At 44.3% G+C, this 21,053-nt stretch overlaps 1 protein-coding gene across 2 annotated transcripts in view; it reads left to right on the top strand.

Moving 5' to 3' along the window:
* Positions 1-1,594: 1,594 nt before the first annotated feature.
* Positions 1,595-21,053, top strand: part of TMEM106B (transmembrane protein 106B) — a 49,116-nt gene continuing 29,657 nt past the window's right edge. Inside the window, exons 1-2 of one of the 2 annotated variants that reach the window (XM_033931005.1) lie at positions 1,595-1,764; positions 14,527-14,751. In XM_033931005.1, the coding sequence (XP_033786896.1) occupies positions 14,532-14,751 (220 nt within the window). In that variant the 5' untranslated portion in view covers positions 1,595-1,764; positions 14,527-14,531. Of the gene's footprint in view, positions 1,765-2,025; positions 2,046-14,526; positions 14,752-21,053 lie in introns of those variants that run through there. The other variant, XM_033931004.1, reaches the window with a different exon arrangement.

Below are 21,053 nucleotides of genomic sequence, written 5' to 3'. Positions count from 1 at the left end.
TAGTGAGAGAGGTAGAAATGCATAGGGAAGATGAGAGGGAGAAATGTTGGATATGGTGGTGGAGAGGGAACAGAGAGACAGATTGAAGGGGGAGGAATACTGGACATAGTAATGGAGGGAGATATGTGGCATGATGCTGGAGAGGGGTGATAGAAGAAATGGGTATGGGACTGGTGGCCTGTGGTGAAAAATGTTTCACATGCTCCAGGGGATGAGAGAGGGAGAAATGTTGGACTCATGGAGGGACAGAGAGATGTTGGTTGGGGAAGGGAATGAGGTCCAGAGGAGAGGAAGCATGCAGGATGCAGAAATAAATATTGGATACAGTCAGTCAGTGCAACCAGAGACTCGTGAAATCATCAGCCAACAAAGGTAGGAAAAATGATTTTATTTTCAATTTAGTAATAAATGTGCCCATTTTGAAAATGTATATCTGCTGTCTATATTTTCCACTATATTTTTCTGTTTTTCTATAGTTGTTACTGAGATGACATTGCATATTTTAAAATCATCTGCCTCAACTTCTTTGGGAACAAAAACCCTCAAATATAAATAATTAACATTTTCTCTGAATAAGTATACTTTTTTAAAAATATTTTTGAGGTTTCCATTACATATTAATAAGATTCTATTGTGTGTATATGAAAAATGGATGGAAGAAACTGCATTACTATTAGTACTATTATTATGGGGTGGGGTCAGGAGCGGAGCCTGGGCAGGGGTAATTGGTTGATATTTGTTAGACTTAGGGGGTACTTGGCTTGAAGAAGTTGAGAAACACCGATCTACCCTACTCACCAAATCTTGCTCCATCTGACTATATCTTCTGTTTCCAAGCCTTAAGAGTTTGAAAAGGGCAGCAATTTTCGGGTGATTGCAACAGCAGAGCAGTGTTTTAGTGACCACACATGGAAGTATTTTTTGGAAGGATTACAGAAATTTCAGACACAATGTGCCAAGTGTGTTGAATTTAGGGTGGAATAAGCTGTAAAAGTTTCATGGCTCCACGTCATTCCCTTCTTAGTTGGGCTGAGAACTTTTCAACATTCCCTCATATACACTACCCCAGTGGTCTCAAACTCGCGGCCCGGGGGCCACATGCGGCCCACCAGGTACTATTTTGAGGCCCCCGGTATGTTTATCATAATCACAAAAGTAAAATAAAACACTTTCTTGATCATATGTCTCTTTAGCTGTAAATGACAATATTATTATTAAGACTTAGCCTAAAGGAAAGATTTATAAACTATAAAGAGTTTTACCTCATGCAAAATTGTCATTTCTTTAATAAGACGTTAACTATTTTTACTGAGGCCCTCTAAGTACCTCCAAATCCAAAATGTGGCCCTGCAAAGGGTTTGAGTTTGAGATCACTGCACTACACAGGTCTCTCTCTTGCATACTCATCTGTGGGTATCCTGAAAAACTGTGCGGCCAGGTATGAGTGAGCTGAGAAAAAAAACACTCTGCTTTAGGGACTGCCAATGACGACTCCTACACCCTTCCTTCAGCGCGTCCTACCTTCAAACTTTGTTTATAAAATCGTCAACCGTAGCAGACTTTCACATACGCTACCTGCAGCCGTTCTGAATACTTCCGGGTGCCTCGCCCTGCCGCTGCCCCCCCCCCTCTGACGTAACTTCCTGTTTTCGGCGAGTCGAGCGGTGGCAGAGGGAGAGCTCTTGGGGCCACCGCGAGTAAGCCGTGCAGATCGCTGCGGCTGTTCTCTGTGACTTTAAAGACCAGTTTGGAATCAGGACGAGGGTAAAAGAAAGTGGGGTGTCGGACCGGGGGGGGAGGGGGAATCGGCGTCTTGAGGGGCAGACAAATGAGTCTGATTTGGTATCCCTGTGATGCTGCGGGGAAGGAGCCCTATCAGATTCCTTCAGGCTTCGCAGTCGGCACGCTATTAAATCCTCTTTCCTTCTGTCTTGGCCCTATAGTTTTGATTGCAGATGTTTTTTTTAAAGGGCTAAAATCTTCTAATTGCATGCGCCTCTCTGCAGCTTACAGATGTCAAACTTTATGGCAATGTCGTATTACAGGTTTGTTGTTGCTCAGCTCGGCTGCTGCCCAGAGCGATCGCTTGTGGTTAATTCGTGCTGTATTTGCCTTAATGGGAATCCTGCCAAATATTTACCCAATACTTGCAAAAAAAAAACAAAAAAAAAAACCCCAAAACAACAACACAGTAGGGGCCTTTGTTGTGTACATTATGACTCCCTCGGCCAGCAGAAGTCAGGATTCCCATTAAGGCAAATACTTAATGGGAATCCTGACTTCTGCTAGCCGAGGTACTATAATGTACATAACAAAGACCCCCTACTGTTTTTTTGTTGTCCCATTCTGGGATGTTAGGGTACTGTATTTCTCTACAGGTGCAGTTTGTGTAGTCTTGTTTACGATTATGTTGACAGGTCCATACGTTTTTAGGTTAAAGTACATTTTCCAAAATAGTGCTTATGTTTGGGAATGATATTTAGTAAGTATAAGCTGTTTACTCATCAAAAATGAAAAGCCTTGCAGAACTATGTGCATTGTTTAAATTCACCCTGCCTTCATTTTCTAAAAACTGTCTTGAGACTTTTGGGTATGTTTAAATAAAAAAATTAATGGAGATACTGTGGATTCCCAAAGAATCTTCACTGACTGTTGTAAGAGCATCTTGTATTGGCTGGCATGATTCTGACCAACAAGAAGCAAGAAAAGCAGAGATAATGGACATTTTTGGACTTCCTGGGGTTTTGGAAGGGTCGAGTCCTGTGATGTCTTAAAACTACTTTAATTGCTCCTTGGAACCAGTTAAAAACTGGGCCTTAAGATTGTATTTTTCTTTATAAGGATAGTATTTTGATAGGATTTTTTTGTATTTTTTTTCATATATGTTTTTTATTTTTCAAATATAATACATCAAAATAACACAAAATAATACTAATATTCATTATAAGTAGACATAATACAAACATTTAACAATTAACATAAAATAACATAAAACAGTGTTCATAAGATGCAAACTTCCACCTTAGAGAATAAAAAGGAGGAGTCCGTTTAAGAAACTGCAATAGCAGTTTCTAGCGCAGGGAGCCACGCTGAATGGCCTGCGCTGCTCCTGATGCTCATTGAGTTCTAGAAACTGCTATCGCAGTTTTGAAAAAGAGGGGGTAAATTCCTACAGTATTCATCCAACAGGGCCCATTTCCTAGTAAGATTAGCAATATTATTTTGTTTGCAAGCTATTATTTCTTCATATTTTCTAATTATACATAAATGACTCCACCATTCATGAAAATTAAGTTTAGAGTTATCTTTCCAATTGCAAGTAATGTGATGAATAGCTAGAGCAATCATAGTGTCACATATTTTATTAAGTGTTGATGGAATCGAGATGTCTGGGTTAGAGGAGCACAATATGATGGATTTATAGGATAGTCAGATTGTTTTCCAAATGAGTTACAGAGAATATTCTGGACCAAACGCTTAACCAGTATATTTTTACGTTCAGGCATTCATATAGGAGATGTACAGGAGTACTAGGTTGCATATGATAGGACCAACAAAACCCTGAAGAAACTGAAAGCGAAAACTTGGTAATTTTAGTAGGGGTCCAATAAGCCCTATGTAAAGTAAAAAAAAGTAGATTTGCATAATAAAGCTGACATAGTGGGTCGAGCTGATGAAGTCCAGAAGGAGTTCCACTTTATTTCTTCTGGAATTCATTTCAATTCTTCCAACCAGAGGTCATCAAAGGAGATTGCCTCAAATCCAACAACTTCTTGCAAAACTTTATAAAGCTTGGAAGATCTTTTATTCCCTATTAATAGGGACAGAGTAAACCTAACAAAATTAGATAAAGTAGGAGCCCCCACCCATACTTACTTAAAGATCTTAAGGAATTAAGAGATTCTGAAATCATTTGCCAATTTTGTAAATCAGAATCGGGAAAATCCAAAATATGTTTCAAGTCTTCTATCGGCAAAATTTCACTCTCAAAGGATAGCTGAAAAAGAGCCTATGGGGCTCATAATCGAAACAGAAAAGATGATCAGTAACAAAAGTCGTTCAACTGGCGATAATCAAACAGGGTTTTAGATGTATTTAAAACGACTTAAGCCTTCACAGTACTGCTGAATGACCAGAGCTAAAAGTGGCGTTTTAGGAGGAGTGGTGAGTGTGGGATTTGGGCAGGACGTAGGCCGTCCTAGACTTAGTCGTACTGCATGTATAATCGAAGGTTTTACAACACTGCCTAGACGGAACTTGAACGTTGTGACTTAGGCCATCTAAAACCAGGTCTAAGTCCACAGAAGGTATCCAAAGTGACAAGATAACCACTGCAGACACAAAGTACAGACCCCACACACACTCCCCCGGTGATCACTGACCCCCCTTCCCCACCCCCATAAAAATTGTAATAACAATTTTACATATCTGCCTCCAGAACATCAGCACCTGGCAGCAGGCTAGGAAAGCCTAGTAGAGCTGCACAGAGGTGGCTTAAGTGGTCTTGGGGATGTGTTAGTGAACCATGGAGAGAAGGACCCAGGCCCATAAGCCACTCTAATCACTGCATTCATGGTGAAAAATGTGCACCCCCCTAAAAAAAACCAAACCCTTTTGTACTGCCAATTAAGTGGCTCCTGCAGCCATAAAAGCTATTGGGGTGGTAGATAGGTGGTCTAGTAGGATCTGGGGGTGTTTTGGGGGGCTTACCATGACCTATAAGGGAGCTATAGTTAGATGTTTCTGTGGTACCCTTTTTGTGAAGTTCACAGCAGTGCCCTTTAAGGTACCCCACTACTCTGGTGCCATGTCTGGGTCCATCACTTTTCTGGCCCCTCCTGCGCCCAAAAGGTCTTTTTCTAGGCATTTGTGACTTGGACTAATTTTTGGCTGAAAATGGGGTATAAAGATGGATGATTTAGCGGTCTGGGCGATCAGATGGCTGGACGTACAGTTGGACGATTTTCGGAAAAAAAAATATGCTGGATGTATTTTTCAAAAATGGACCTTTTCCCATGTCCGACTTTGGGCGACTTGCGACTTAGGCCAAAATGGACTTAGACGTTTCTTTTGATTATGCCGCTCCACATATTTTGTGATTGGTATACCTCTTTAAGGCCAGAGATAATATGAAAGTCAGTGGCACTATTAAACCATAAAGGAATATGCTCCAGATCCATAAAGCTATCATTTGTAGATTTGTAAAATGTAAGGATGATAGAAGCTGAGGATTTGAGTATTTTTAAAGAAGTATTAAATGGATATTTATCCATATAAGGTAGCAAATGTATAGGTAAAGGAGAGATTAGTGATTTTTCAAATACCAGCCATCTTGGAGAATTCCAGTTATCTGTATTTTGAAACCATACTAAACATTGAGTAAGTCTAAAGTCTGAGTGATATATGTTAAAATCAGGCAAATTTAATCTACCCCTAAATTTGGGCATTTTTAGTTTATGAAGCGCTATCCCAGGGGTTTTCGTTTTCCAGAGAAAGTTATTTGTTAGACTATCCACTTTCTTATATAAATATGCTAGGAATGGAAATGGTATCATACTAGGATGTAATTTATTTTGGGTGCTAATACCATTTTAATTGCCTTTGCTCTTGCCCACCATGAGAGAAAAAGAGGAGAGATCAAGAATGTAAAATAGAGGTAGTTAATACTATAATAAATCTGGAATTTAGAGGCAATGTTTTATCTATAGAGGGGCTATGCCAGATGCCCAGGTATTTGATCTTGTCAGATTCCCATTTAAATGGAATTGAGAGATATCAGTGTTCTCCCTAGGGCCTTTTAGCCGGGCGGTCTGCCCGGGTAATTTAGATGACCGCCTGACTATCATCCGCTGTGAATTCTGCTGCTGCCGCCGGTGCTGCTCAACACCAAAAAAAACGGCTTGGAGATTTCACGCCTTAGCCCATAGCGAACTTATGCTCTGGGGCTCTAACGTGTGCATGCCGGCTTCCCTTCTCTTCCGTCCGAAACCGGAACTTATGTCCGGGGAGGGGGGAGAAGAGAAGGGAAGCCAGCACGCACATGTTAGAATCCCGAAGCATGCATTCGCTACGGGCTAAGGCAGGAGACAGGTCAGTGAAGCTTACAATTTGCTCTTCTTGCTGCCAGGTCCTGCCTACTTTCTATTTCTGCAAAGGCAGGACCCGGCAGTATTTTCCCAATAGGTCGATCGCGATCTTGGGCCGATCAGCCTTCCTCTCCCCGACGGCACAATTGACGTCAGGGAGAGGAATGCTGGTCGGCCCGAAGCAGGGAGAGCTTGGGGCGGCGGCTTTGGGACCTGTTATCTGATGGCGGTGGCTTGGGGGCCTATTCCCCAATGGCAGCGGCAGTGACAGTGGCTTGGGGGAGGGCAGGGAGAAAGAAAGAAAGAGGGCAGTCAGGGAGACAAGGAAAGTAGAGAAACAGAAAAAAAGAAAGGGGGCATGAAGAGAGAAAGAAAGAAAGGGAGGTAGGGAGAAAGAAAGGGTAGGGAGAGAGGAAGAAAAAGTTGGGGGAGGGAATGAGGTGTGGAGAAGAGGAAGCATACAGGCTGAAAGAAGGGAAGAAAGATTGGATGCACAGTCAGAAGAAGAAAGTGCAACCAGAGACTCATGAAATCACCAGACAACAAGGTAGGAAAAATGATTTTATTTTAAATTTAGTGATCAAAATGTGTCTGAATTTATATCTGCAGTCTATATTTTACACTATGGTCCCCTTTTACTAAACCGCAATAGAGGTTTTTAGCGCAGGGAGTCTATGAGCGTCGAGAGCAGCGCTGGGCATTCAGCACAGCTCCCTGCGCTAAAAACTGCTATTGTGGTTTAGTAAAAAGGGAGGGGGTATATTTGTCTATTTTTGTTGCTGAGGTGACAGTGCATAGAGGCATCTGCTTTGACCTCTTTGAAAAAACCTCGGAATAGGAATGCTAATAAACATTTTCTATGCGTACAGTGTGCTTTGTGGGGTTTTTTTTTTTTAAAATTTTATTGTTGGTAGATCATTTTGACTTGGTCATTTTAAAAGTAGCTCGCAATCCCAAAAAGTGTGGACACCCCTGGTCTAGAACATCGCTCTTTAGTTTTAATAATAATAATAATAACTTTATTTTTCTATACCGCCATAGTCAAAATGACTTCTAGGTGGTTCACATAGAAACAAGGCTGGACAGTCAGCGAATTACAGAATGCATGAAGAAAGAAGTTACATAATAAATTGGAGAACATGGGGAGAGAATACATAAGAGAAGAAAGATGTTTCATAATACGTTGGGGTTAAATGGGGAAAGAATACCTGGGAAGGGTCATTTGATTAGGCAATGAATTTGTCAAATAGAGCGATTTTAATTGATTTTCGGAATGTGTTGTAGGCCTGTCTGGCTTTATTTATGTGGTTTCCCAGCCAGGATTGCTGTCTGTTTGCTTGGAACATGAAGGTTCTGTCTAGGAAGGATTTGTATTTGCAGCCTGTGATCTTTGGGTATGCAAAGATGTTTTTGTTTCTGGTTGTTCATGTGGGGTTGTGTAGAGTGAAGTGAGTTTGCAGGTAGGAAGGTGCAGTGAGGGGCCAGCACTTTACATCTTATCTCCTCATGTACAGCACTGTTCTTTATTCTAAGCAGCTCTGGCACTAACAGTACTACGGGTGCCTTATGCTACTTTCACTACCACTTGCAGTCAGGTTTGGCATTTTATCATGGTTTTGGTTTTTTATTTAGTTTTTCACCAGTATTTTCATTTATTTATTAAAGTAGCCTTTTTTAACAGCCCGATGCCCCTCCCCTATCAGTGTGCATCCAATTCACTGCCGACACTTTTTTGGCGCCTCTTTCAACGGATCAAATATCATAGCCCCACTGTCGCGTGTTCACATTTATTCTGCCTACGAGTTTATCTCATCAGTGCAGAGACCTTTTCGGTAAGTCCATTTTACTCTCCCTTTTTTACTTTCCCGAGTGCTGTGGTTTTATTCTTTGGTTTTAATAGAAGCTCATTTGAACAATAATTTAGATCTTTCCCAGGTTTCACTTTTCATCTAACCGGTCGGCTTGTCTTTGAGCTACTATTGGCTTATGTTTTCAAGATACACTGTATTATCAGCTGTTCATTTCCCATACGTTTACTTTTGCCCTGTTTAAGTCTATATAGTGTAGGCATACTGTTTGTAACCAGCCATTATTTTAAGTATGTATATCCCCTATTTTAGGGGGGGAGGGGTTAAGTTCTTTTAGCATGTTATTTCATTAATTCTGAGTTCGGTGTTACAATATATTGTTCTTGGTTTTTAGTTTACACATTATTTATTCTTTTCTATGACATGTTCGCATCACAATTTTACTCAAAAGTATAAATAGGTATCCATATTTCCATTCAAGTTTCATCACAGTGCTCTGGTTTTGGCTCCAGTATTTGTCACTTCCGTCCACAAGGTCTGGCTATCCGTTACCGTCTCATATTTTAAAGACTCACTCGTTATAATTAGTGGTGATCCACATGTCTCTTCATAATGGACATGTCCGATTTTAGCATTTGGATCTTAGTACTATGGGTTTGGTCTTTTCTGGTTTCCTTTCTATAGTCTGCTTTTCGTCTGGAATCTTTTGAGTTTAGAATTACATTTTATGACATTTTTGTGGTTATAATTGTATGACATGTCTAAATCGGTCAAGTTATCCATTCTTTTTATTATTTTTTGTCCCCTCATAAAGTGGTAGACCGCCCCGGGTGCCAGCCCTAGAGGGGTACACAGCCGGCTGGATCCAGAACCTTCCGAGCTGCTCTAAATGGCACCTGCACCTCAGCGCGGCTGCCGTACTTATTCCAAAGCAGAGTCGGCAGCCCCACTGAAGTGCAGGAAGGTCCCGTGATGACTGCATTTGCCGCCTCTGCCTCCGGAAGATGTAAGTGACGTCGGAAGGGGTGGACCAGCAGCTGCAGTCATTGTGGAACCTTGCCGCAACTCCCTGCGTCTGCCGGCCCACCCCCTCCAACGTCACTTATATCTTCCAGAGGCAGAGGCAGCAGAAGCAGTCATCATGGGACTTTGCTGGTTTGGAGGGAGAGAGGAGCATAGAAGGGTGGTGGAGGGAGAAAAAGGGGGTCAGGGTGGTATGGAAGGGTGGTGGAGGGAGAGAAAGGGGGCAGATGCTGATGGAATTGGTGTGCAGGGAAAGGAGAGAGAGACATAAGGGGGAAGGATACCTGATGGAGTTGGGTTGGAGGGAAAGAAAGGGGGCAGATGCTGATGGGAAAGGGAGAGGAGAGGAGAGAGTGAAATGCCAGACCTTGGGGGTGTGGGAGAGAGAAGGGAAGAAGAGGAGAGAGATGCCAGACCATTAGAGGGATGCCAGACCATTACAGTTTTGTAAAAGGGAGAGGGGTTAGTTTGTGATTACATATTCCATACTAGGCGAAGGTGTTTTCTGTGTTCTGTGTGTTTTCATTTAGGATTGACTGTGTAGGATTGATCTGTACTAGTCTGGTTTGTTTAGTTTTACAATGGGTGTATTGATGTACTGCTCATTGCAGTATGTAAGATGCTGCTTTTTCCTAGGTACACTCTTGTGTGATGTGTGGATTGTTACTAAAAATCATGTTTTTCATACAGATGGGGGAGGGGGTGTCAAAAAATGATGGGCCTCGGGTGTCACATATGCTAGGTACACCACTGCCTTCCTAGTTTATATCTAATCCACAGGCCTGCTTTTAGGACCTACAGGGTATGTATCCCTCTGATTCATGACAATTTCACTTCTCATGTTATCTTATCCATTCTTTTTATTATACAACTGCCCAGATAAGCATTATTCTTTGATGTGATTGGACCTTGAAAACTAACGGCAACAATGTTCTCCCCAGAAATTTTTTCCAGCCATGAAAAACATTTGCTGCATTTAGTGTGCCACAAAAAACATTTGCTCCGTTTAGTGTGCCGGAGTTAAAAAAAGTTTGAGAGACGCTGCTCTATACCATTTGAAAGAGGGCAAATATCTAATTATTCACTTTTAGAATTGGATACTTTTTAAATTTAATAAAAAATTATGGAACAAATGTCAAACCTTAAGAAAGGCAGTCATATTGAGCATTGGAAAATAATAAAACCCTAGAGCGCGCATGCACTCTTGAAACTTCGTGATCCCTGCCGCTGTGATTTCTGATCCGTGGCAGCGTTCCATTTTAGAACGCTACGGCAGGGATCACTCTAGCCACTCCCCTCCTCCCACCCTCACTCGCCAACCGCTGGAGGAAGCGCAGGCAAGCTCTCTCCCTGCCCTCGTCCTTGCCGCCCCGATTGATGCTGGAGGCGGCGGCCAGGAGGAGGGCTTCATGGAGCGCCGCCGCACGCCAACACCTTCACAGTCTCCTGAGCCGCGTCCTCGCCACCCCGATTGCCAGCGCTCAGTCTTCACGCTTCAACGACGCAGGCGGGGATTGGAAAGGGTAAGGCAGCCGAGTCAGCGGGAGGGAAGAGAAGCAGTCTGCCTCGGGTTTTGCAAGGCCTGGCTTCTTCAGGCAGCAGCAGCGTTTACAATTCGCTGCTGTTGCCGGCTTCAGGCCTTCCTCTCTGGCGGGTCCTGCCTACTTTCTGTTTTCAGGAAGATGACCCAACAGAGAGGAAGACCTGAAGCCGGCAACAGCAATGAATTGTGAATGCTGCTGCTGCCCGATGAAGTTCAAGGAGGAAAGGGAGCAGAGGGGGAGAGAATGAGATGGAGGGAAGAAGAGATGGCAGGGAATGGAGGGAAGGAGGAATGTATGCCAGACCAAGGGAAAAGGAAGGGGGAAAGGAAGGAGGAGATGCCATATGGAACAGAGAGAGAGAGAGGGCGGACACTGAATGGAAAGAGAAGAGAGGGCAGTGAATGGAAGGGGCAAGACAGAGGGTGAACAGTAGATGGAAGGGGTTGAGAGAGGGAGACAGACACTGAATGGAAGTGTGGGGGAGAGGAGGGACAGCCGCTGAATGGAAGTCTGAGGGACAGGGGGAGCAGACGTTGGAAGGAAGTGGGGAGGAGAAAGAAAAAATGGCACATGTAGGATTGAGAGAAGAGGATAGAGTTAAAAATAAAGATAGATAGACAGGGGGCCAGGGAGAGACAGACAGAAAGAATGCAGACAGACAGCATCCGAGGAGAGAGAGACAAATTTAAAAAAACCAGACAGACGTACTCTAGCACCCGTTAATGTAACAGGCTTAAACACTAGTTGGAAAATAACTAATAATAATTAACTACCATATTTTCACGTAGATAACGCGCACCCGTGTAAAACGCGAACACGGGTATAGCGTGCGGGAAACTGTAATTTATGTAAAGAAATTTTTATATACCGCGCACACCCGTATACCGCACATGCTGCCCAACTCTCCCATCGCCGCCCGACTCTCCTTTCGCCCGCCACAACTCTCCTCTGGAGACCCCGACTCTCCTTTTGCCCGCCCCGACTCTCCTCTCCCCCTTGAAGTCCTGTCCCCACCCTGAAAGCCTGATGCCCCCCCCCCCGACGTCCGATTCACCCCCCCGCAGGACCGCTCGCACCCCCACCCCGAAGGACCTCTCGCACGCACCCGCACCCCCACCCCGAAGGACCGCTCGCACGCACTCCCACCCGCACCCCCACCCTGAAGGACCGCTCGCACCCCCACAGCCTCCCGACCCCCCCCATCATGCAGAAGCTCCTACCGGTGTCCTGCTGCTTCCTCTTGGCGGTCCCGGCCCTTCTGTGAGCCCTGCGCCTGCGCTGCTTCCTCTTCCGGCGGTCCCGCCCTTTCTCTGACGTCAAGCCCTCTTGCCCCGCCGACTCCCTGACTCCCCGACACGATCGGGGCAAGAGGAAACTCAAGCCCTCTTGTCCCAGCCAACCACGGCACCCCCGACACGATCGGGGCAAGAGGGAGCTCAAGCCCTCTTGCCCCCCCCGACTCCTTGACACGATCGGGGCAAAATGGAGCCCAAGCCCTCTTGCCCCGCCGACTCCCCAACTCCCCGACAATATCGGGCCAGGAGGGAGCCCAAGCCCTCCTGGCTCTGGCGACCCCCCCCCCCCCCGCTAGTTGTTCGGGCCAGGAGGGAGCCCAAGTCCTCCTGGCCCTGGCGACCCCCCCCATCCGTCCCAAAGCTCCGCCTACTGGTGGGGCCTAAGGCGCCTGGGGGGGACATATAACTCGGGAAAGAAACAATCAAAAGCTTATGAAGATGTAGAAAGATAAACAGAGCATGGCAAATTATCTACCAGTTTCTTCAGTAAACATTAATTAAACACAGTAGCTAAAAGTGTGTTTGCTGACAAAGATAAACAGTCCACTGTCATTTAAAAAACTACTGCACATGCCCAGTTAAAGAATTGCCTTTATATTTGTATATGTACAGCCAACACTTTTTTTTTTTCCAGAATCTGTTCTTTCCATGCATAAAACCCAGTTTTATTTGCAAAAGCCTTGTCTAAAATGTCCTCCTTAACCTGGCAGTCAGTTGATGGTATTTCAGGTTGGGAAAACACATAAGAAGTACATTTGAAGCCTTTTACACTTCTTCGCTGTGTAATCCTAGCCAGTTTAATTTGTTCTCTTTAGCTGAACTTCATCCAAAAAGTAGAGGAGGTTGTGAGTTATTAGGTTTTTTTTTCTTTAGATTTTACTTCCTAGTGTTTAGAGCACCCGCAGCTCCTTGCGACTTGGGCATGTGCTATGAAAATGGGCCCTGTTTTACCTCTAGTAAAAACCAACTGCCCAGAATGGTTAACAGCAGGGGTCTCAAAAATCCCTCCTTGAGGGCCGCAATCCAGTTGGGTTTCAGGATTTCCCCAATGAATATGTATGAGATCTATGTGCATGCACTGCTTTTAATGCATATTCATTGGGGAAATCTTGAAAACCCGACTGGATTGCGGCCCTCAAGGAGGGACTTTTGAGATCCCTGGTTTACAATATATAATAGAATATTTTAAAACAATTGCACATCATACTGGATGTTTGAATATAAAGAAAAACATCAGGAAATAGTTTTACCCAGAAACGGTAATAGATATCTGGAATGGCTACCCATGCAAGCAGAAATTCAATTCAAATTCTACTGCCTATTATTCAAAGCATTAAACGGCTCTTCCCCCTCCTACCTAAATAACCGCTTAAACCAGATCCTCACCTCAAGACAAAGGAGAACCCCGAACCCTTTTGCCTTCCCTTCACTCAAGAGCACTCAGCGCAAGAAGTTTGACAACCTTCTGGCGACGCAAGCAGCAAAACTCAACCATTCCATCTCCAAACTGCTGACGGCAACGGGCGACCTCAAAACATTCCGAAAAGAAATCAAAACCCTGCTTTTCAAAAAATTCATCCAATTATCTTACCCCCCATCCCCCTCCTCCCAGATAAATTCTCCCCTAAAACCCCCACTTAGAAAACCTCTTCCTCCCCAAAACACCTACCAAGTATACAGATCCCTGAAATGTAATATAATCTTATTTGTACTCTAACTGTAATCTATTTGTTATATCACACGGTAACGTACTGTCAATTTACCATCCAATTTGTAAGTTCCTTTAGAATCTATCCATCTATCTCTCCTCTGTTGTAACCCCCAAAAAAACAAAAAGTGTTGTATTTTCACTGGAAATGTCCAGTCAGCTCTTTTGTAATCCGCCTTGAACTGCAAGATATAGGCGGAATAGAAATCCCTAATGTAATGTAATGAGAACAAAATTAGTAATACAATTCAAAAAGGCATGGGATCTCTAAAGAGCAAGACAACAGAATCAAAGCAAAACCTATGACTTCAAAAAAAGTCATAGATGTAATCTGCACAGAACTGCAGGTACAAAACTAGCCACCTAACTGGGTAGACTAGATGGAACATACTGGTTGTTGGGTTTTTTTCTAGTATGCCAGACAGTTTATTCCTGAACCTTTGGGTAGTCAACCCCTTCTGGTGACAATTCTTGTAGAGAACCTCATTAGCATTCTTTTGCTCCACCTCCCATTTCTCTGGGCTGTCCTCAAGTTTGTTCTCTACAAGCAAGATGGTAGGAGCCTGTCTTTTCTGCTTATTTTTCAATTACATTTAAGGGTCCTTTTATCAAGCCGCATTAGCGGGGTTAGCGCGTCGGACATTTCATCACGCGCTAACCCCCGCAGCCGGCTAAAAAACTACGCTTTAAACCTCTACCGCAGCTTGATAAGTTTTTGCTTATACTTTGCGAAGTCTTAGGAATTTTCTTTGGCATCTGCTGGGCATTTCCCAGCGTTTCACACTGGCTACTACTGTTGAATGACATTGTGCCAGACACAGGGTGAATCAAGCCCAGCATTCTACATATGCAGTAGATCATATATAGACATCTATTGCATGGCATATTCTATAGATGTCTATAATACAGTAAATTACATTGTATTGGAGTTTATTTTGATTGTATGTTATGAATGTTCTCTCTTGCTTTCTTTCTTTTATTGCACTGGTCTCTTAAGAACAAGAACTGTGAAGTGGACAATTGCATTCACTAAAACATTTTATTTTTCATGTTATAATGCAGCAAACATGGGGAAATCCTTTTCTCACCTTCCACTTCGTACATCAAAGGATAAAAACTGTGATGGCTGTACACCATCGGATCCCAGTGACAGGAGTAAACTAGTTCACTCCGAATCGCATGACGATTCACGACACGGAGATGTGTCTCAGTTTCCTTATGTCGAGTTTACTGGAAGAGACAGTGTCACTTGTCCCACTTGTCAGGGAACTGGAAGAATTCCTCGTGGTATGTCCCCATTAATCTAATGTGTATTTTTGCTGAACAACAATTTTGCATAAAGAATCTTTCAGTTGTAGTCATTCCCCAAAACCCTCCCCTGCCACACCATCTGCCTAAGGTTGACAAAATATTTCCATAACATTGAAAATTACAACACAATGATTTTATTGTTTGAGAGCTTAAAGGAGATTGTTCAAGTGTGATTATTTTTCCTTGTTATGTCTTTCAAAATCTGATTTACATTCATACCCAGTTGTAGTTTTTTTTCACACATGTATGAGACAGTGTATTTGCATGAAAATTTAGTAATACCAGTGTTCCTAATCCCACTCTATTCCCATACTGGGTTATTTTCCTATGGTCACCAGACAGGTTGTAGGGAACCTCATTATACAGTGTCTTGAGCCCCTCCCCTCTTACCTCAGGACTGCCCCCCTGGAATCCAGTTTCTTTCCTACAAGCCAGACTATAGGAGCTTGTCTTTTCTGCTCTTGTTTATTTTTCTTTAATTCAGTCTTCCTTAGTGCCGGCAACAGATGAATCCAGAAACAAGTGGGATAGCACACATCTACCAGCAGGTGGAGATAGAGAACTGACTTGCAGTTGTATAGCTTGGATAGAATCCCTTCTGGCCAGCCAGTATGCTCTATCTCCAGCAGGTTGGATGACTGCTATTTCTCTAGGCTCCTGGCTTCAGTTTCCTGGATCAGAAAAGTGAAATCCTCCTGTGGCTTAGGCCTCAGTTGAGAAATCTTCCTGTGGCTTAGGCCTCAGTTGAGCTGCGGGGTGTTGGCTGAACACTGCCAACTTTGGGGCCAACACCTGGGCCCTCCCAGGTCCCTTCCCCACCCTGTAGAACCTGAATACCTGAGGAGCTTCGTTGGTTTGAGGGCTTCTTTCCCATAAGTAAAAAAGAGTCCGAGTCTGGTTTTTCCAGTGGTGTTTGCCTTTCGAAATCAGGATAAATGTGAACAGCAGTTGTGCTGGGAATGGTGGCAGAAGTGGTTAAGTAAGGTAAGCGCCACACGCCGTCAGGAGTGGCTTCCACCGCAAGCTTAGGAGATGCGGCGGCAGTTAGTTTGACCCAGGAATACGCGCTGGCGCTATGGGTAAAAGAAGCGCTGGGCGAAGGGAAGACGGCGCCCTCATGAGAGTGGGCCATGGGAGTAAGTGAGCTCTGCCTGTCTTCTTTGGCGGGGGCAGTGAGTTCGTGGACATCACAGGGAGAGGCGGATGGGGAAGATTCACAGGCAGACACGCAGCTCTTCTCTTCAGAGTTTGTCTGGTTGCTACACAATGCTTTTTTGCTGCGACAGACAAACCCAGAGGGGGGAGGGGAGGGCTCATGTGGTGGATTGGCCCTGGTATCTTTGCGCCAACCTCAGTTAGGGGTGGGGAGGGCCAGCAAGGTGCCAAACGGCACAAGGTACTGCAGGATGCAGAGATTTTTCGGTCTGCTAACTCTGATCTCTCGTTTCCCCTGTTTGACCCCGGGGAGGCTGATATTGAATAAGATATGGAGGTGGAGGTGAGAACAGAGGTGGATGATCCCTCTGTATTTAGACTTTTTCATAAAGAGGAGCTAGCTGCATTTATCTCCAAAGCACTAGTGTCTGCATATTTCTCCACCTGACTCAGGGGTGACTAGGGTATCCAATCCCCTAAGAGCTGAAATGAGGAGTCCTCCTAGAGCCTTCCCGGAGCATGCAGGAATTAATATTGGAGCAATGGACTGCTCTGGAGTCAGGTCTCAAGGTAGCTAAAGCTATGAGGCAGTTGTATCATGTGACTCAGGAGGAGCTGGATAAGTTTCAGCTTCCAAAGGTGGATGCGTTGGTGGCAGCCATTTCTAGAAGAACCATTCTTCCAGTGGAGGGGGAGTGGGACTTAAGGATTCACAGGACAGGAAGCTTGAGTCCACCTTGAAGGCTTCATTCAATATGGCAACCCTGGCTCTGCAGACGGCCATATTCAGTTCCTATGCGGTACGGGACTGTCTTCAGTGGGTCCAACGGATACAGATGGTATGGTAGAGTCCAGGATGGCTCTACCCCCGGACTTTCTGGATGTGGAGGCAGGGCTGGCATATCTAGCAGATCCTTATATGATATGATTAGGGCCTCAGCTAAGCAGATTTCCCTGGCTGTGGTGTCTAGGAGGCATTTATGGCTGCGGCATTGGGCAGTGGGCACGGCCTCTAAGTTACATTAGTTCATTTGCCGTTTAAGGGTCAATTGTTGTTTGGAGAAGACCTGGAGAGGTTAGTTAAAGAATTTGGAGAATCTAAATCTCAGAGGTTACTGGAGGATAGACCCAGGAGTTTGTCTTGGTCGCCACTCTTTAGGCCGTGTTTTAGGGATACCAGGAGGTATAGCCCAGGGAGATCAACATACAGGACATTGTATGACACATCCTACAGTGCCAGGTCAAGGTTTGCTCAGAGGTGATCTGGGCGTCCTCCCAAGCCGCCTTCTGCCAAGTCAGATGGTCCTCAGACATCACGGTCTGCTAAGTGACAGGTCAGGAGATCCTTCCATTGATTGGATAGGGGGACGACTGGTCTCCTCTGGGGCTGTGGGCCATTTGGTATAGGATATTAGATCCTCATTGTTATTTTTGCGAGTTACGCATTGGATTCTTCTCTCGCAGCGTAGATTATGTTAAAATCCCCCGTCTTCTAGTTATCTGGTGGAATACAGGGGAAGCAGGTCTTACTTCCTCCTTAGGCCGCATGGTTTTTCTTTTTTTTTATCAGAGTTTTTGGATGAGAGGACTTAAAGTGCTCTGGCACTATCCGCATGTTCTTTATGATTTTGGAGGTTGGTTCACCTCTTTATACTCTTCCTGGTAGTAGGAAGGGCTGTGCGGCCTCTAAGGCCTTAGATGTTTACATCTGTCGGAGGTGGATGGTTTGTCCCACCCTGTTTCAGATTTGCTTTGCTACATCCCACTTGTCTCTGGATTCATCTGTAACCGGCGCTAAGAAAGGAAAAATTATGTTCTACCTGTTAATTTTCTTTCCTTTAGAGTTTCAAGTTTATTAAAAATTTGATTAATCGCTTATTCAAAATTCAAAGCGATGTACGAAACAGTAAAATTACAAATGTCTGGGGGAAACAAAACAAACGAATAAGACTAATCTGACAAAACATATTAAACAAAAGGAAGAAATGGGGAAAGAAATACAAGTTGTTGATAGTAAATAAGACAAGTAGGGGAAAAAACAATAGGAAGAGTGAGAGCGGTGGGCTTCAAATTAGTTGGGAAATAGGATTCAATTGAGGCTCCTAATCTAGCTTTCTAGCAGTCAAATGCATCTTTAAAAAGAAAGCATTTTAACTTGCTCTTTAATCTGTCTAGGTTGCGTTCTTCCCTTAAATAAATAGGGAATTCCATGTTTGGGGGGCTGTGACAGAAAAGATGAATTGCCGCCGTGTGTTAATGTTTTTGAGAGAGGGAACAATTAATAAATGTTGGTTGTTTGACCTAAGTAATCTTGTTGGAGTGTGGGGAATCAATAATCTATGAATGAAGGCAGGAGTTTTATGAAGAAGAGATTTGAGAGTTAGCATACTTAATTTATATGTTATGCGATGAGCAACTGGAAGCCAATGCGCTTTCTTAAGGAGGGGTGTCACATGGTCGAATTTCTTAGCTTTCATTATGAGTTTAATTGAAGCATTTTGGATAATCTGTAAACATCTGGTTTCTTTTTGGGCTATTCCCTTAAATAGAGCATTACAATAATCGATTTTTGAGATTATCTGTGAATGAATTAATGTGTTAAGTGACTTGGGACATAAAAATTTTGAAACTGAAAGAATTTGACGTAGTCTGAAGAAAGTTGATTTGACAATACTACAAATGTGGTTGTGATAAGTTAGTTTATGATCAAAAATAACCCCTAGGATCTTAATGCTACTGATTGACTGTTGAGTGGTACCCTTGATAGTGATTGGGAAATTGGACCATCTATCCAGGGAAAGAGCATAACATTTGATTTATTAACATTGAGAGCTAATCTGTTAGCATCAAGCCATTGGTATTAATTTGAAGAGTATTAACGTAAAACAAAATCTTTTCCAGAGAAAGGAAAATGGTAAAACCAGAGGACATAATTTGAGGTTGAGGGGTGGTAGATTCAAGAGCAATGTTAGGAAATTCTACTTTACGGAGAGGATGATGGATGCCTGGAATGCGCTCCCGAGAGAGGTGGTGGAGAGGAAAACGGTGACTGAGTTCAAAGAAGCGTGGGTGGAACACAGAGGATCTAGAATCAGAAAATAATATTAAATATTGAACTAAGGCCAGTACTGGGCAGACTTGCACGGTCTGTGTCTGTATATGGCCATTTGGGGGAGGATGGGCTGGAGAGGGCTTCAATGGCTGGGAGGGTGTAGATGGACTGGAGTAGGTTTTGACAGAGATTTTGGCAGTTGGAACCCAAGCACAGTACCAGGTAGAGCTTTGGATTCTTGCCCAGAAGTAGCTAAGAAGAAAAAAAATTTAAGTTGAATCAGGTTGGGCATACTGGATGGTCCATTCGGGTCTTTATCTGCCGTCATCTACTATGTTACTATGAATCTGTTCGAATATCTTGTTGATTGCTGTTGTTTCAAGAGGGTTATTGGAGTCTAACGGGTATAAAAGCTGAATATCATCTGTGTAAATGAATACGTTAAAACCGATGGATTAGCAGAGAGTCATCAAGGGTGCAAGAAAAATATTAAACAAAAGTGGTGAGAGAATGGACCCTTGGGGAATACCATGTGTTGCTGAGAAACTTTCTGAGGTAGTATTTTTGAAAGACACAATCGAGGATCGATTAGAGAAATAGAATCTAAACCAAGAGAGGACCTGATCTGTAATGCCAATAGTCTGCAGTCTATCTAAAAGGAGGTTATGGTCAATTGTGTCGAAAGCAGATGAGAGATCAATAGAAATTAAGAGAACAGATTTATGATGATCCAGGTAGTAAAGTATGGAGGTAGACATGCCAATTAATGAATGTTCCATAGAGTGATGCTCCCTGAAGCCTGTTTGATATGGATGTAAAATATTGTTTTTTTCTATGAATTCTGATATTTGTTTAAATACCACCTTCTCAGTCAGCTTTGCTAGGAAGGGGATATTTGCAATTGGTCTGTAATTTGATTTATCCTCAGGATTGGTTTTACGATCTTTAATAATGGGACAAATAATTGTTTCCTTCCATGCTTTGGGCATGATGCTTTGCTGAAGACTTTCATTAATTAAGGCAGCAGATGAATTCAGACCCCCACCCTGGTGTGTTCTCTGAGGGGGGGGGGTTCTCTCGCAGGTTGGTTTCCTTGGTGGATCAGGATGTTCTTTTTGCTTATGGGAAAGAAGTTTGTTGATATGGGGCTGAATTGTTCCTGATGCTTTGGCAAGAGCGATGCTGGCCAGGAGCGATTCCATTCGAGATACATACCTGCAAGTCAGTTCTCTATCTCCACCTGCTGGTAGATGTGTGCTATCCCACTTGCCTCTGGATTCATCTGCTGTGTCTAAAAGAAAGAAAATGAACAGGTAGGACATAATTTTACCTTTTTGCGAATTCTGCCCTTGCGCTTCAGAGGTTCCCTGCGGGGACAGCTCTGGCTTCAAGAGATCGCAGGCTTTGTGTAAAACCTGTTTCAAGAGGGTTGGCTGCCTGTCGGTGCACCCTCTGGAGAGCCTGCACTTCAGTTTGGGGCTCAGGGACCGTTCCATTGGGAGCTTGCTCATCCCAGATTCGCCAATTAGTGGGTCTGAACACAGGCTGTGTGACTCCGTGGAGGTGTTCCTGGGATCGGAGCCGACAGCATTCCTCCACCAGGTTATGTACGCAGTGTGTCCAAGGGTAGCAGAGGTCCCTGGTCTTGGGTGTCAGGCTGGGGAGGCAGTCAGAAGTAGAGAGCTGCACGGGAACGGGGATGACGGGAATCCCGCGGGTTCCCCCTTTGGGTCACGGAGATCCCGTGGGGACGCCCCCTAGGGTCGCGGGGATCCCGTGGGGACGCCCCCTAGGGTCGCGGGGATCCCGTGGGGACGCCCCCTAGGGTCGTGGGGATCCCGTGGGGACGCCTCCGAGGGTCGCGGGGTTCCTGCGGGGTTGGATCGCAGTGCACTCGAGCCGCGAGGGTAGTCTCCTTCTCCTTACCTGCCCTGTCGCAGCACACAGCCGAACGGAAATCTTCCCGATGTCAGCGCTGACGTCGGAGGGAGGGCTTAAACAAAGCCCTCCCTTCCTCCGACGTCAGCGCTGACATCAGGAAGACTTCCGGTCGGCTGTGTGCGGTAGGGCA

Source organism: Geotrypetes seraphini, chromosome 2 (genome assembly GCF_902459505.1).
Source record: "Geotrypetes seraphini chromosome 2, aGeoSer1.1, whole genome shotgun sequence".
Classification (NCBI taxonomy): Eukaryota; Metazoa; Chordata; class Amphibia; order Gymnophiona; family Dermophiidae; genus Geotrypetes; species Geotrypetes seraphini.
This window is presented reverse-complemented; position numbering and strand designations above follow the sequence as displayed.